The 16,298-nt window shown below is 37.1% G+C and overlaps 1 protein-coding gene across 3 annotated transcripts; it reads right to left on the reverse strand.

Moving 5' to 3' along the window:
- Positions 1-5,219: 5,219 nt before the first annotated feature.
- Positions 5,220-14,949, reverse strand: LOC117342481 (elongation factor 1-alpha-like). 3 transcript variants are annotated; one of them, XM_033904649.1, is made up of 9 exons: positions 14,818-14,949; positions 13,037-13,273; positions 11,137-11,411; positions 10,652-10,831; positions 9,935-10,102; positions 9,287-9,566; positions 8,581-8,672; positions 8,212-8,376; positions 5,220-7,652 (listed from the first exon to the last, which is right to left on the reverse strand). In XM_033904649.1, exons 2-9 carry the CDS (start codon positions 13,251-13,253, stop codon positions 7,026-7,028), a joined length of 2,004 nt encoding a protein of 667 aa, XP_033760540.1. In that variant the 5' UTR covers positions 13,254-13,273; positions 14,818-14,949; the 3' UTR covers positions 5,220-7,025. The 3 variants fall into 3 exon arrangements, with proteins under 3 accessions (XP_033760540.1, XP_033760541.1, XP_033760542.1); XM_033904650.1 differs by lacking the exon at positions 14,818-14,949 and adding an exon at positions 14,733-14,781; XM_033904651.1 differs by lacking the exon at positions 14,818-14,949 and adding an exon at positions 14,737-14,770.
- Between the last annotated feature and the right edge of the window lie 1,349 nt (positions 14,950-16,298).

The raw sequence follows: 16,298 nt of genomic DNA on the forward strand, positions 1-16,298 counted from the left end.
TATCACTTCTTCTTTGAATGTCAATCTTACACAAATGCTCGAGTTGTGCTTTTAAATCATTTAAATGATTTAGATATAAATATATCTTTAAGATTATTACTTTTTGGAAATGAAAATATGTCTTTGGATTTAAATTGTGTTGTATTTAACAAAGTACAAAATTTTATAATATCCAGCGGAAGATTTTAACAAGATTTTAACAATATTTAACATGTTTGAAAATGTTATTGACTTTGTTATATTATTTTGTGTGAGTGCCTAATGTTATGTAGGCCTATATCTCTTTCGTACTGCAGTTGATCAGTCTGTAATATCATCTGTTGTCTATGTAATTATTGTAAGGAAATGGCTTCATAAGTTGTAATAACTTGTGCCAAATCCTATTTGCAAATATGTGTAAATAAAATATGTTTAAAGTAAGTAAGTACGACGCGTCAAATGATTAAAGAGCCAGTCTATATTTCGGAGATGTCGGTTCGCGAGAGTCCCTGTCCGGTCAGTACATTCTCTGCTTCTGTTGCAGCTGTATTGTATTGTTTATTCACTTTAAGCCTTGCGGCCCATCGGTATTACAGCAAAAACAGAATAATGCCATGTGCATGTACAATAAGGATATCAAAAACATATACAAAATGTTAAGTATAATATGAAAAAATAACCTACATTGTACAAGACAAGAATGAATTTGATAGAATGGCGGACAGCTGTGATAATTGTATGAGATAATTGTATGAAGTCATATTCATAATTTGATAGATTGGAAGACGACAGGCATAACATATGAAGTAAAAAAAAATGTGCCAGATAATGTCATTTGCAGGAGGTAACCGGAAGAAAATACATGGTAATTAAGCAATACATATTACAAATTAAGCTTGAAACGTTGAACGTAATAATAAACTTGATCGTAAATATTTACCTAAATGACAAAGTTCCTTACTATTGCGTACTGCTAGTAACTGTACAAGTTTATACGACGACGGACGGTTCCAATAGTATTTTTTGATAATTTTTTACGTAAGATTACATACAGAGGACAAATGAGAATAAAATGAAATTCATCTTCTACCTAATTTTAGTTACAATAAATACAAATTCTATGTGCCCTTGGGATATTACGATATCTGCCTTCTTCTATTCTTAACTGATGAGATGATAAACGAAACTTTGATATAAGCCGAGAATAGATATCTGGAATTGATTTTGTTAAATAATACTGTAGAGTAAAAGAGTCTAACAAGAATTTATACAGATAACATTTTGATGAATTTTCAGTAAATTCATTCCCTAATTGAATAAAATTGTCGGTTAGGCGTTGTTTGAAAAGATGCAAATAAAATATAGCCTACAATATTTATCCACAAAACACATTCTCAATCGCTATTATATACTAAATAGTGTTTTCTCAATCACTATTATACTAAATAGGGTTTTTTTCAACCACTATTATACTATATAGTGTTTTCTCAATCACTATTATACTAAAGTGTTTTCTCTATATCACTATTATACTAAATTGTGTTTAAGTTGGCATAACTTTAATATAAACAAGAACGATAAGAAATGTAGATAACTTGATATCTTATTTAAAATACATGTATGATCAAACTCAATATATCATTCAGACTGTGGTCATAATTGACCCGTTAGCATTTATATTTTACGGAAGCCCATTGGTGCCAATACGATTTAATATACAGTGTATTTAACAATTAAACGCTTGTTAAATTGTACATGATTGTATATCTATAGGCAGGGCGTTATCCTATTTATCTATCGTCCAGGGCGCAGCGTTTGATTGCTATATTTACATATGCTAAACTATATGTCTTTCAAAAACAAACACGCCATAGTTTACTCATTTTAAAGAATATCACCTTTTAAAATCAAATTCCTTTCTATGATAAATTCGCACCCAATTTGACACACAGTACAAAGCCTTGCCCTGATGATGGCCAACAGGGTATTCCCTGTATAAAAGCTTCTCTGTCCTCTCACAGTTCGCAGCTAAGCATGGATAGGAGGGATAAGGAGTAGGCTTTCCATGCAAACCTACCAAGAAGTTTCCGTGATTAGGTTAACAGGGTTGCAAACAACATAGCAATAAGGTGAAAGTTTATGAGATTGCATCTCAAAAGAGGTATGGCGCATATTGGCCTGTTTCGACCTAATGGTGACCGTTTTCAAAATAAAACAAAATTATTGTTAAAAACTTAGTTTTTGAATACAAAATTTAAATCTATAACATATAAAATTTCTTATTTGCGAAAAAAATGTTTGTTCATTGCAATGGATATTTCATTAAATGACCGTAAAGTTACATCATCGGGCTATTTGCAACTTTCGAGGGGGGTTTCCCCGCATTCATATAATTTTTTGACATAGCCTGCATCGGAAGACCAACTTTTACAATGTCTTATTTTATTCTTTGTACCAAAAGACAACTAAAATCCTATTCTTAAAAAATGGTCCTCAGATGCGCTGGTATCGAAAAAATAAAAAAAAAAACGTAGTTGATAAAATATTTTAATTTTCGCATTTACCAGACTGACTATAATTCATAACATGATCATCACATTTCTTTAAGTCAGCATAGCTCATATGGTAGAGCCATCGCTTAGCAACCCAAAGGTTCTGAGTTCGAATCACCAAGATGTATCTTATTCATATTTTGTTATGTTTAAGAATAATACCATTTAATTTTCTTGGTCATATTTCAAAGATTTTTTTAAACATTCAATGCATATTTGATATAAAACATCTAGTTTTAAGTTGGTTAATTTTCACTTGGATAAAAAAAAAAGAGTGAAATCATAACCGATTTACTCCTTACCATTAAAAGTAAAAATAAAATAAAGTAAATGACTGCAGCGTCGACCACAGGCATACATGAATCAGTTGTTTAAAATTCCTGTTTAATTTAACATGTCAATTTAACATGATTTCCTGTGGTATTGATTGACTATATACATGTAATCCGTTCACAACACAGCACGCCAATGGACCATTACAATCTATTTTGATACTGTGGGAATCTCTGGGGGCACATGATATTTTACCTGTATTTTTAGCCCAGACTATCGCTATCCGTGGCCTAGGTCAGGATAAGAAGAAAACGACCATACCTCTTTAGTAGTTTACATACATGTAGGTAACTCACCCATCGCTAAGCAGGGTCATCCTCACTCTCATGACCGCAGTCTCTCGGATCCGGTAATCAGCCATATTACTATCAACGATCCAAACAACACATCGGTATCTACTGATACCCTCACCGTAAATAAGGACCTTACACATGGTCTTTCAAAATGGCACTCCTGACATAGACCAATTGCAAGACTCACAATTTAACATCAGAGCTATGCTTTCCGCAAATTACTTCATATAACTACAAGAATTGCAACAACACAATAGGCATCGCTATCCGTTGAACAAGGAGATCGATCATCTTTTACAGTAGTTGAAGAGGGAAATCATCGCATTGCTTGTATAAGTTAAAGGAAGGAGGGCCCTTACTGATGACTAGTGCATACATGCCCGCTAGAAATCTTAACTCAACTGAGGATAAATATGCAGATTGTCTTGTTATCCTAGGGGAAATAACTAGGAAGTACTTTACCACTCACGACATGGTTGTTGCAGATGACAAGAACTGTGACCTCACCAGTCCCTCAAGTCGAAAGGAACTTCATAAATATATGGACGATTGTGGATCCTCTACTCACTGAACCAATACTTGAACATCAAACATGGGCGAGACAACTCCATTATTGACTATATTCTTATCCATCAAACATTATCATCGAACATGGCCTGCCTACCATGAACAGAATCAGTAACATTATGCACAACACTTCATATCACCACCTTATCAACGTGGGACTAGAATACATTTCCACCTTCATGTACAAGGGCAGCATTCTGGACCATCTCAAAACTCAAAGTGAAATGGGACAAAATTGACAAGTGGCGATATCAACAAAGAATGACTCAAAACAGATATAGAACACATCAAGCCAAAGACCAGGTCATGGATACTGGTAAATGTTTTACTCCAGAACCCAACGGATGTAGGCGAGGTAAACATTATGATTTGAACGCGGATATTGCAGTTGTAACCAAAGCGAACAAATTCGCGCTGGGCCTGTGGAAATACATCATAGCAAACCTGTTGATGGTCAAGTTGCAACATTACGCAGCAACACGAAGAGAGTCCTCGGCCGAGTAAGAAGAGTAGAGATAGCACTCCGGAGATTTACATATGGAGCAAATTATGAAAGCCTAGCCAAGCAGGATAACTCTCGTCCGATTAGAAAAACAAAAAAATCGCACACAAAATCTTTGACAACATTAGGGGTAGAATACGACATACAGAATGTATTTCTAAATCCCAGTGACATCCTGCGGGGGCGGAAGGAGCACTAAAAGGAGCACTTCAAGCACCTAGATATTCAGCAATCTCTTTCTCATAATGGGACGAAGACTAGACCCCGAACATATACAGTTTATAGGATGTTGTAAAATCTTTGTGTCGACATGTGATTGAGGATATCTTCAACTTAAACAACAACCAGGCACCAGATGTATTTCATATGAACGCGGAAAATCACATACTAAGTATACGGTGGCCCTAGGATACCAGAGGTCATAGCAACACATCATAATCAATTTCTATATGGCGGGAAAGTTCCAGACAATCTAAAATTATGTCATCTTATCCCAACATACAAGAAGAAAAACCAGAAGAAAGACGCTTAAAACTACAGGAGCTTATAACAGTAATCCCAATGCTTCTTAATACCCTGGAGCTAATAATGAGAGCGGTGTTAGACCAACAATTTAACCTCATTAAGAGAGGCTTTACCAAAGGATTTTCACCTCGACGCCGTTGATCGCTATCAACAATATATCTTTTTTACGCACCTATTGCCCTGTTGGATGCATAGGCTGCCTTTGACACTGTGAATCCTGACTTGATCCGTGAATCCAGGCTTATTGGATCGCAAACTGCTCCTGAATGAATTGGCAGGAACTCCCCGTTAGGGAATGGTCTTTTCAAGATGGTGGGCAAAAAATGATCACAGGAGATAGTAGTGCATTTAAGCTACACATCCCCTATAGTCTGAGACGAGAACAAAAATATAACTCAAAACTAGTTAAAATTTATGTTACAACATTTACCCTCTGTTATTTTCTAAAACAAAGAAAAAACAATTTGCTTTACGTCACGGTTTTGTCTCCCACATTTTTATTTAAGTTCAGCCGAAATTGATATGGATTGGTTCCAATATGAGATGCAGTTTGCTAATGTATTGGTTTCAAATAATGATTGCAACCGACATAGGAAATAACTTCTCCTTTCAGAATTTAGTAGACGATTAAATCCGCTTCGTACTTAATCTTTGTACAGCTCGGTTGATGGATTTTCAGACCCCAAGGTCAGTTGGTATGCTGTATTCCACGTTTAGATGGTAAAACCATGATAAATGCTTCCCTTTTCTTTCTTTTGAACGGTATTCCGTGATTTGTCTGGCGTAAACTTCATCCCTGCCCACTGTGCCATACTCCCGAGGTTTAAATGACCTTGGCTGTTGATAGGACGTTAAACAACACAAAAGCAACCTTGTTACCAAAACAACCGTCTTCAACTGTTAGAGTCATATCATGCATGAAGCCCCGCGTTTGTGACTATGCCTTATGCCTGATGTCATGTATACTCATCGACACATCTTCTCTATTTCAAAAGCAATAGGCCTAACAGTCACCATTGAGACAGACTTATTTATTTCGGCCGCTTCCATGTGGCCAAGGTACGACGCGTAGTTGGTTTAATCGGAATTATTCTTGTTTTTGTGACTACCTAGCGGCCACATCATGGTTATCGCAAATTATATATAGCAGCCATCAGCTATAGCAACTGCGTTGAATTAAACCAGATAATACTTAGTAAACATTTGCAAGACATTTAATTAATATTGTGATATATTTTTTCATTGGTTTGAACACAGAAATATTATAAAACAAGATAATCTGGTAGCTACTATTTTTGGGGGGTCGTTAAAACTTATTCTTGATATCTTACATCGACATCGAAGAATTGCACAAAAGTCACACAACATATTAGCTCGTTTCTAAACACATTGTTAATTAGATACAGATGTGTGGAAATGAATTAAACCACACCACACAAATGTACCCTAGTGAACTACTCAATAATAACATCGACATACATAATTAAAGTGTAATGCATTCATTAGTTATTAATGAATAAATATGTACATCCAGCAAAGTATATGAATTTAAGGAATTGAACATACAAATACATCTGTACATGTGAATTTGTCAAACTTTAAGCAAGTGTTGAAGAGACTTACAGACACCAAATAAATATTCAACAATACAGAATAGATTCAGTACTTTGAAAATAAGTATAAAATGTGTCAAACTTTAGGAAAGTGCCGAGAGGGCTCATACAACTTCCGTAAGCTTCTATACCACCTCTCTGAAATACCAATAGGTCGTTAAATACCATGTGTGACAAGAATACTGCATGAAAACAGGTTTGTAAAAAAAAAATTGCCAGCGCTATGTTTAATGCTTTATAGGTTTTTGATTGTAACTTACGTTACATTTTTGGTTTAAGATTAATATTTTGTGGTGTGTGGACACTTCTTGCCGCTAGAAATGAAAAAGAGTACAATTCAACCCTTAACGAAATCTATCAGGCCATGACGTAAAGTAGACCTTCCGCTGAGGCGTACAACTCAATGGTGGCTTTCATAAAAATGCTTTCATGGTAGTATAAACGTCAGGAATGCTCCATTGGTCGAATTGATGTATAAAAGGCTAACGAATAACTACAACTGATAATGCTCGTTAATTATAAATCATTGGATCTGTATTCATATATAAAATGATAATGTTATAACTTATTAGTGACTTGAATGTATGATTATATAGCATGTATACGGGGGAAAGGTACGTGTAAATGTTACGTTGTATCACTAAATAAAAGCAGTCGAACATCACAACTCGGACTCCAGTTTCCCAGACCCGGTCCTAAACGTTACTCTTTCGGTCTGGAGACCGCCAATCTTACTGTCGTCGGTAAGGCCTGTCTGGTCCTGGTCTGTTGCGACCATCTCTAGCTCCGATTCTGTCTGGTCAGTTTTAATTATGATAGGTGGTTTTGTCTCCATTTCTCCAGGTTTGGCTATTTGAGGATCCCCTGCCGTTACTGGCCGGGAATCTGGTCCGAGAGTTAGATTGTCTAATTGAGAGTCCGCTCCAAAATTATTGGACACAAAATGACCTTGACCTTTTAGTTTATCGTCATCCGTCCGCGTTGACCGACCGTCAACGTCTATAATCACTCCAACCGCAACTGTCTGTTTAAGGTCCCGGATGATAATACGTCCGAGGGACGGATAATCGAAGAAACTCTCCACACACAGTGGCTTCATTGGCACCATTTCGACCACACCAACTTCACCCGGAAGTAAACTGGCGGGCGATTGTTCCGCCATCTCTCCCGTGCGGCGGTCACATCGCTCCTTAATATCGACGAATTTACATGCTACATTAGCCGTGTGAACGTTGAGAAGGGGCGTGTATCCTTTCTTAATCTGACCGGGATGGTTCAGAACAAGGATCTGTAATGTAATAGTAAGTAGATGTTATTATGTACTTCTAAGTACATAGTTCACCCCTACAAACTACATATGTAAAGCTGCCCGAAACACGGCGAATTAATTTGTGTACTTTATTATACTATTATAGTAGATATAGTTCCGCATACGTGCAGACTAGCGTCATTCCATACTACAGCCGCGCCAACATTTTGAATGCTGCTATACTATTTTATAACGCAAGTTTATATATATTTATTCATTGCATTTTAGTCAGTGAAATAAAGAAATTTATCAAACTAATAAACTCATATTTTCACTGTAGCGATGAGCAGTAAAAATATAAGATTTTGCAGTGAAAATATTTCGATATTGTTCACTTGTGCTTCACACTCATGAAAATTCCAACTTTCCCAATGCTTGAAAATTCAGAACAGTTAATTGAGTATTACGGATAAACATCTTTGTTCTGATTATATCCGAGCCTATGACACATTATCTTGACTAATCGCAGAACTACCGATTGACTGACTGACAACGTGACCTACAATCAGCGGATTGACGTTTAAATCAATTGACGAACCTGGGCTGTAAACTTTCCGGCTTTCCTTGGTGGGTTCTCCTCCGGGTCTCCACAGACGTCCCCTTTTTTAATATCCTTTAGTCCTAGGTTCTCGATCTGAATACCCACGTTGTCTCCGGCGTGAACTTCCGTCATCACCTCACGGAACACTTGTACGGCCCTCACCTGATGTAAACAAGATCATTTTACAATGTAGGCGCAGTAATACGGCCCATATGTATAATAAAAAGTCGCTTACTAGTTTCCAAATTTCGCGAACTCTTGCGTTAGAAACTATATACATCAGCTGCATATATTGTACATAAACGTAGCAGCAATGAAATTACATGCTAATGTAATTAGTGCTAATTAATGCTACTCGTAACTCACCTTAGCTTTGACGTCATTTGGGGCAAAGGTCACTGCCATGTTTGGTTTCAAGCATCCAGAATGTATTCTTCCTGCTGTCACAATACCAATATCTGTAAAGACCCGTTGAATATGGTAACTATTTATAGATGTACATTTTTATCTAATCATTCTTCTGCCCTGCTATGATAATCATATATTTGAAATGACAGGGCGTGCAGACATATTGCTTGCTAGCTCTCGACTTCTCGGAAGACGTGATATTGTACTGGGGACCAATCGTTGAATACGAATAAGTTGTAACATGTGAACACTATAGGCAGGGGAGCAAAAAATGTAGGAAATGGAAATACAAACCATTTCTAGCCAAAGGGAGCACTGGCCATTCCGGTGTCAATGGACCAAGAGAGATAGCAGTATAACTGCGAGGTGATTATTAAATTGACAGGATCACAAATAAACTAATCTAAAAAAATACCTTGCATTGTTTTGTTTTCACTGCAATTATCGTAATCAAGGAAACACTGACGTTTGTTTTCCGCCAACTCATAAGTATTGTACCAATAATCATTACTTGTCGATTTTGAATATTCTGAAATCATATCAATTAAATTGGGCTAATTTGGACCAGATTCCAAGAGACATCGTCCCAAAATGAACTTTTGTGTTTTGGCAGGACGTTCAAAATTACAACCTATTCAATCTGAATTCGGGAATTCATACATACCCCCTAGTTTGTACACGGAATGTATTGGAACTCTGAGAGGTCGGTGCTGCATCCGGACCGGAGTGTCTACCTGATCTATGGCCTCAATTAGTGAGTGGCCCCCGGCCCCACCGGAACCTCTCTTCACTCGCCACATGTGGAACCATGACATGTTTTCAGATTTCTTAATCAAATTATCACCGTCGAAAGCTGATATGGGTATGAAAGCGACGGAGTTTGGGTCAAAGCCGATCCTCTTTATCATGGGTGTCAACACTTTGATTACGTTGTTATATCTCGTCTATTGGACACAGATTAAACATGTTTCAAAATATGTTTTCATTCTTTCAGTTATGACGATACAAATCTTTGACATCTTAGGAGAAACGGGAATGGACTGATATTGTCGTCATTTTCGAGTTCACATCAAATAGAATGTTGTTTTCACGAATGTTTGCAAAGAAGCTCGGTAAAACAAAATAAATTTCCTATGCTTCTTTATAATATTATATAAACTTGCGTCAAGCCAATACAGTTAGCTTAGTCGACTTTTCAAGCGATTTTAACCTATTTTCGGCAACAATCATTTTCCCATAAATTCCATATAACCATACAGTAAAAGGCTAATTATGACTCTTGACAATTACCTCCCTTGGTTTTTAATATTACCTCGCTGTAAGGTGGTGTAGTGGTTTCCATCTTGTTAACGACAACGATGAGTTGCTTGACCCCGAGGGAATAGGCGACTTGAAGGTGTTCCCTGGTCTGGCCCCGTCTCTTAACGCCCTGCTCAAACTCGCCCTTCTCTGCCGACACCACAAGTATGGCTACATCCGCCTACATCACAACCGGGAATACAATTGTGAAAAGTGTTATGATTTTTTTCTAAGTTTCAGTTTTGACTAAAAGAAGAAAGTTATTAAACTGTAAAATAGTTCAAGCAAACTGATGATATTGAATAAGGAAAAGTACACCTATCACCAAGTGCAATGAAAAGTGATATAGCAACGGGCATCCCCCGTACATGTATTATACCCTGGAAATATATGGGTTGCATATGTGTGTTTTAAGGTGGATGCGATATGTTCGTCTTCTGTGACAGCGTGAAACTGAAGATGACTTAAGAGTGATTCCTTACTGAAGTATACTGCCGAAGAATAATACCGGGAACCAGTTGTTATAATTTCCAAATGCTGAACGTTAAGTAGAGAATATGAACAACCATTCTTACATTGTCAGAAACACGAGACTCCTTCCTCAGGAGACGAGCTCTCAAACAAAAGGTCAAAAGTGAGGCAGTGTCAATGGAGACATTAGGAAGAAAACAGCAGGTACAGTTCCTACGCTCTACAGGTTCTCAGTCAAACATGGTGTTATGTCACAAACCTGTGATGCTCCTGTGATCATGTTATGTACGTAATCACGGTGTCCTGGTGAGTCAATGATGACGACATACTTATTCGAAGTCTCGAACCGCCTCAATTTGCTGTCGATTGAAATCCCTCTCTGTCTTTCTCCTTTAAGCTTGTCCATAACCCACGCATATTTGAATGACGCTTTACCTGCCTGTTGAACAGTCAAAACTTGATTAAACAGCACAATAAACATAAGTTTTTCATGTTATTTATTGCTCACATAAAACTTTGCAGCGTATTAGGGTGATTAAACAAAATTCTCCAACCTCCATTGCAAACTCAAATAGTGCAGTATTTTGGTATATGGTAGATAACAAAGAGGCGCATGACTGAATCATGCACTTAAACTTTAATTTTACATGCTCCATTTTCATTATCAAACTAGCAGATGCCATTATTGTTGAAAATCGTTTTTAAAATCTAAAATAAAACTCAAAAATCTTCCATAAAACATACCAAGTCAGCCTCGCGTGCTAATCTGTTCATTGTCTCTTTGTCGATGCCATTACACAGGTAAACAAGATGCCCAATCAGAGTAGATTTCCCGGAATCCGCATGACCAACCACAACAAAATTTACAAATGACTTATCTATTCTGCTCCTGACTGTCGGTCTAACCGGAAGCATTGGAGTTTCTTCCGTCAGGAGTGCGCGCGCCTTGTTTTCTGCTTCTCGTTTTGGTATCATGGTGTCTATGGTAGGCGTTGCTGGTTGGACATTGATAGACGTGGCTAGAAATCAAACAAACAATACGTCGGACATTTAACTATCATGCAACTATTTACAAACAAAGCATGAGTTAAAGCGGGTTTAAAAGAAAACTATCACATCCGTTTTGTCAATCATCCGATAAATCAATGTTGCACTGTAGGTCTATGTTATAACATTTTTTCTTTTCTTTTGGTTGCTCAAACGCAAAACGAATTGATGACAATGCGCAAAACTAAAGTAAACACATGCCAAATCTAAGACTAAAACTGATATCTCTTACAACGGTTTGACGTCTTTTAGTTTGTCGTTTGGTTTACTGGACTTAAGGTGACTGCTACACGCTTGTTTTAATTCCCCTTACATGTGTTATACGGTTTCATCTATAGATCCGGATGAAGAATATACACTTCACTCATGATCGATACCTAGCTATGTTTAACATATATAAAATACTACCTGTACCATTTACAAGCCTAATATTTACATTCTGTGTGACAGTCTCCCATTACTCCTGTGTTAAACCAGATGGTATTGATCACCGTATAAATGCAGCCCAGATCACATGACGTCACTTCCGTCAGCGTCAAAAAATGTTTGGCAATGCGTTGCGGGTGCATCAAACCTAGCAAAGATTTCGACTTAGAGCAATCGCGTAATTATGACGTCATGTTGGTGCTTTGTTGGTCATAGTCACGCCGAGGCTTTGTATTACACATCAATTTGAATGCAAACCAAGCACTACAATGAAATCGATTTCACATGTGCCGTTCTTTCAATTGAACAAACAGAGGAATAGCTTAACTTTAACCCCAGATTAAGAAAAAGATAAAGTGAAGTTTAACGTATCTTAATGTAAATATAACAATTAAACGCTTGTTAGATTGTATTTATTGTCAATATCAATGCAATCTGGGTGGCAGATAAAGATGAAGATGAAGATGTCTTTGATCCAAAAGCTGAATTAGACATTTTGTTTGAAGTGTTGTTTTGATGACTGTATCCGTATAGGGAACAACCAACCAATTGAAAAAATAAATTTTTGAAACAGCCCCTATACACAGGGAGCAACCAACCAATTTAAAAAATAAATGTGAGCCAAGGATAAAATGTCTGGCAGCCACTGATTGGCCAGTATGTTATGAAGTGAGAAAATAGATATGTAGCCTGATAGGTAACTACTAATAAGAAATATTGATTTAAATTTCGTAAGTCTGATTGATTTTTTTCCCAGACGTTCAGGTAATAATAATCAACAGGTAAACATTTTAGATTTTTGAGAATTTTTTTACAGGGAAATTCACCCATTTTCAAAATGACTACCCTGGAGAAAATTTGAGCTGAAGGACCCAACTTTTTTTTATTATGTGTTATATCAGACCCTAAACTTTTGTTATAAACCATAATTGTCATATTGAATTCAAGAATTTCAATGAAATACTCCAAATCGTTAACACTAAAGTCTATGGGAAAACAATTGGTTGGTTGGTCCCTATAAGCTGTAGCATATTAGTTGAAGACGGAAGTCAAATTCAACATCACAGAACGTTTATTCAGTCATCAAACATACCGAAAAACAAACTTCGTCATTCCACAAAGTCATGTCAGATTCCAGCATTACTCAAAGCAAAATCAGAAGACAACTCACCTGGAATTCCACCATCCATTGGAACGCTGGACTTCCGGAGTATACCGGAAGGAATCCTCGTAGGATCGTAATCGTCCTGTTCCGGAATAGGTGCTGTAAGATCCGGCGTGGCAAGTAGTTGAACGCCTCCAAAAGTTACACTAGGTGTTCGCTGAGTCTTTCCACTAGTTGCTCTGTCGTCGATTGTATTTCGGTCAGTCTCGTGGTCATTTTCCATCGTAAATCCCACTGGTCAGTCTACAAATGTTATCACCACACAATAACAACAAAGAATAACGACAGTGATTAAACCATAATTCCAACGGAAACTCGATAAAAGTATTGCATACTATGATAAATATAGATATGCGTGAGAATCCCTGAAAAGCGCAAGGATAATAAAACCATGTGTTCCAAAGCAGTAAGCGTCTTCTGCTTCATCGAGAACACTCGTCATACAAACCAAGGTCAAATCCGCGTTCAGTCACATTTTTAAAATGAGTACTAGGATGATGACAACGAAACCTCTACGCATGTCAGCACACATCGAACATGTCTGACGTCATATCGGATAAGGAAATACAATATTTCTAAATGTGATCATGATATTGACATTGAAACTTCTCCATTGTCTTCATCAACCTGCATTCTCGAACCCTTGAACATCACGCTTATCATACAGCTTAGTTGTACGCTGTCCATGCGTTATGGGTTTCATTGTGTCACGTAATTGTCTCTTTACTTCCGTGTATAGTGCTTTCCCGACCTGACATACCGAGTACTATCTGCGAGTAGGCGTAAATTGATTCGGGTAGAGAAATAAAATCTAGAAACAGTCTTTTCATTTTATTACTTGCATTGCGAGATACTTTGCAAATTTTTAATTAGCGCAAAGCTCATAACTTAGGCAATCCAGGAAATCATTAAATATTACAACAGGAACAAAACTTGAGCGTTCCTATAATTTTGAATCCGTGTGAGTGGTTCATGCCCAGATATACATACTCCATAAAGATTATATGTAGAGGTGGTTAAGGTCCTGTTGTACCAGAAGAGATGTTGAACGTACTTGTAAAAAGATAAAAACAAAAGTTCCTTTACCACACCAAGGTCCAAATTTATACATGTAGGAAGTTCCTTAACGTGATATTTCTTATTGAAAATACTTAGCAGTAGACGTAGATACTTCCTTTTCTTTCCTGGGAAAACCTTAATGCTTTTGAGAAACTCAGGGCATGGGGTGGGGGATAGACAGATAATCTTATATATACATTTAGACATGCACAAGCATCACATGCACAAGCATTGATATAGCATGGTTCACGCAAGTTAAGTAAAATCTGACATGGACATCTTTTTCGGATAACGTGTAACGATTACATACTATATAAATAACTACATAGTAACAAACCATGAAACATTCCTTACTGAAAATTCGCCTTGATTCGCCGTTATGTGTGACTGGGGCTTTACATCGTGACATCCGAATGTTGAGCTTAATATCTAACAGTTTGTTGATAGATAATAGATAAAACATGCGCGCCATTGTCCACAAGAGAAATCAAACTTCGTTTTGACTAGGTACTACATTACATCCGACTTACAAAAATAGCGATTTACAGAAACACAATGTACAATTTTAATCCTATAAAGACGTTTAAGGGATTAAAATTGGTATTAATAACACCCTTACCCTCCACTACAGAAAGGTACCTACCTACCAATATATATATCCCAAATGATGGTTACGTACAGGTTTGTGAAACTGCCTCCCGTTCGGTTACTAAGCTAAATGTCCTTACCTTGTAATGATCCTCATACCAGTGTAATGCATTCTGATAGTAGGTAATTCAAAACAAACAACTAAATAGGGAACCGTTGATTGACCTGTTCTCTACGTCAGAGGTGGTTAGTTTCAAAGGCAGGTACAGTAGTTTTATGAAAGTATACCTGTATACCAAAAGTCTGCGAGAGCTATGAATAAGGAATTATGTCAGATTAATGAATGGATTATTATGAACATGAATACAGTAAGTGTGTGCTACACTTGTGTCAACGTATTAGTCTAAACGGATTAATGCGTTAGGTCGGTAAGAAATATGTTATAAGTCATAGACAATACATGGGCTCTCTTAAAATGATATAATATTAAAGAAACACAAAGATACGTTTAACAAACTTCAAATATCTCTAGACAATTTCCTCGTTTATGATTTCTCTTTGATACCAGGAGGTGTTCAAGGTTGACTTCAGCTAAAAATGAAATCAACGTTTAATCAACCCCAGACTGATATAAAAGAATCAAGAAGATGTCGGAATGAATCGGACTAAGAATATACCAGGCTGATAATTCCCATAGTAATGTCTAATGGGTTTGTATACCTTTTCACCAAGCTGACAGCTGTGCGTGGTACATTAGATGAATGGAGCAAATGACAAAAATACAATGAAATTTTGTTAAAACAGTATAAGAATAATGGCGAAAAAATGTTGTGAAATTACCAAACGTATAAAGAACCACTAATGATCCATTAAAGATCTCATATGAATAAAAATAGTACGGACACCTTGATCACCCTGGGATCTCGTATGTATTAATATAACACGGGTACCTCGATCACCCTGGGATCTCATATGTATTAATATAACACGGGTACCTCGATCACCCTGGGATCTCGTATGTATTAATGTAACACGGGTACCTCGATCACCCTGGGATCTCATATGTATTAATATAACACGGGCACCTCGATCACCCTGGGATCTCATATGTATTAATATAACACGGACACCTCGATCACCCTCAGATCTCATACGTATTAATATAACACGGGTACCTCGATCACCCTCAGATCTCATACGTATTAATATAACACGGGTACCTCGATCACCCTCAGATCTCATACGTATTAATATAACACGGGTACCTCGATCACCCTCAGATCTCATACGTATTAATATAACACGGGTACCTCGATCACCCTCAGATCTCATACGTATTAATATAACACGGGTACCTCGATCACCCTCAGATCTCATATGTATTAATATAACACGGGTACCTCGATCACCCTCAGATCTCATATGTATTAATATAACACGGGTACCTCGATCACACTGGGATCTCGTATGTATTAATATAACACGGGTACCTCGATCACCCTGGGATCTCGTATGTATTAATATAACACGGGCACCTCGATCACCCTGGGATCTCGTATGTATTAATATAACACGGGTACCTCGATCACCCTGGGATCTCGTATGTATTAATATAACACGG

This window comes from Pecten maximus, chromosome 14 (genome assembly GCF_902652985.1).
Source record: "Pecten maximus chromosome 14, xPecMax1.1, whole genome shotgun sequence".
Classification (NCBI taxonomy): Eukaryota; Metazoa; Mollusca; class Bivalvia; order Pectinida; family Pectinidae; genus Pecten; species Pecten maximus.

Bases quoted from the DNA above. Each gene is read 5' to 3' on its own strand.
- LOC117342481 (XM_033904649.1), bottom strand. From the start codon at position 13,253: ATGGAAAATGACCACGAGACTGACCGAAATACAATCGACGACAGAGCA. The intron at 11,412-13,036 runs GTGAGTTGTCTT...TTTGATTTCTAG, and splicing joins AATGGATGGTGGAATTCCAG to CCACGTCTATCAATGTCCAA. The intron at 10,832-11,136 runs GTATGTTTTATG...ACTGTTCAACAG, and splicing joins TAGCACGCGAGGCTGACTTG to GCAGGTAAAGCGTCATTCAA.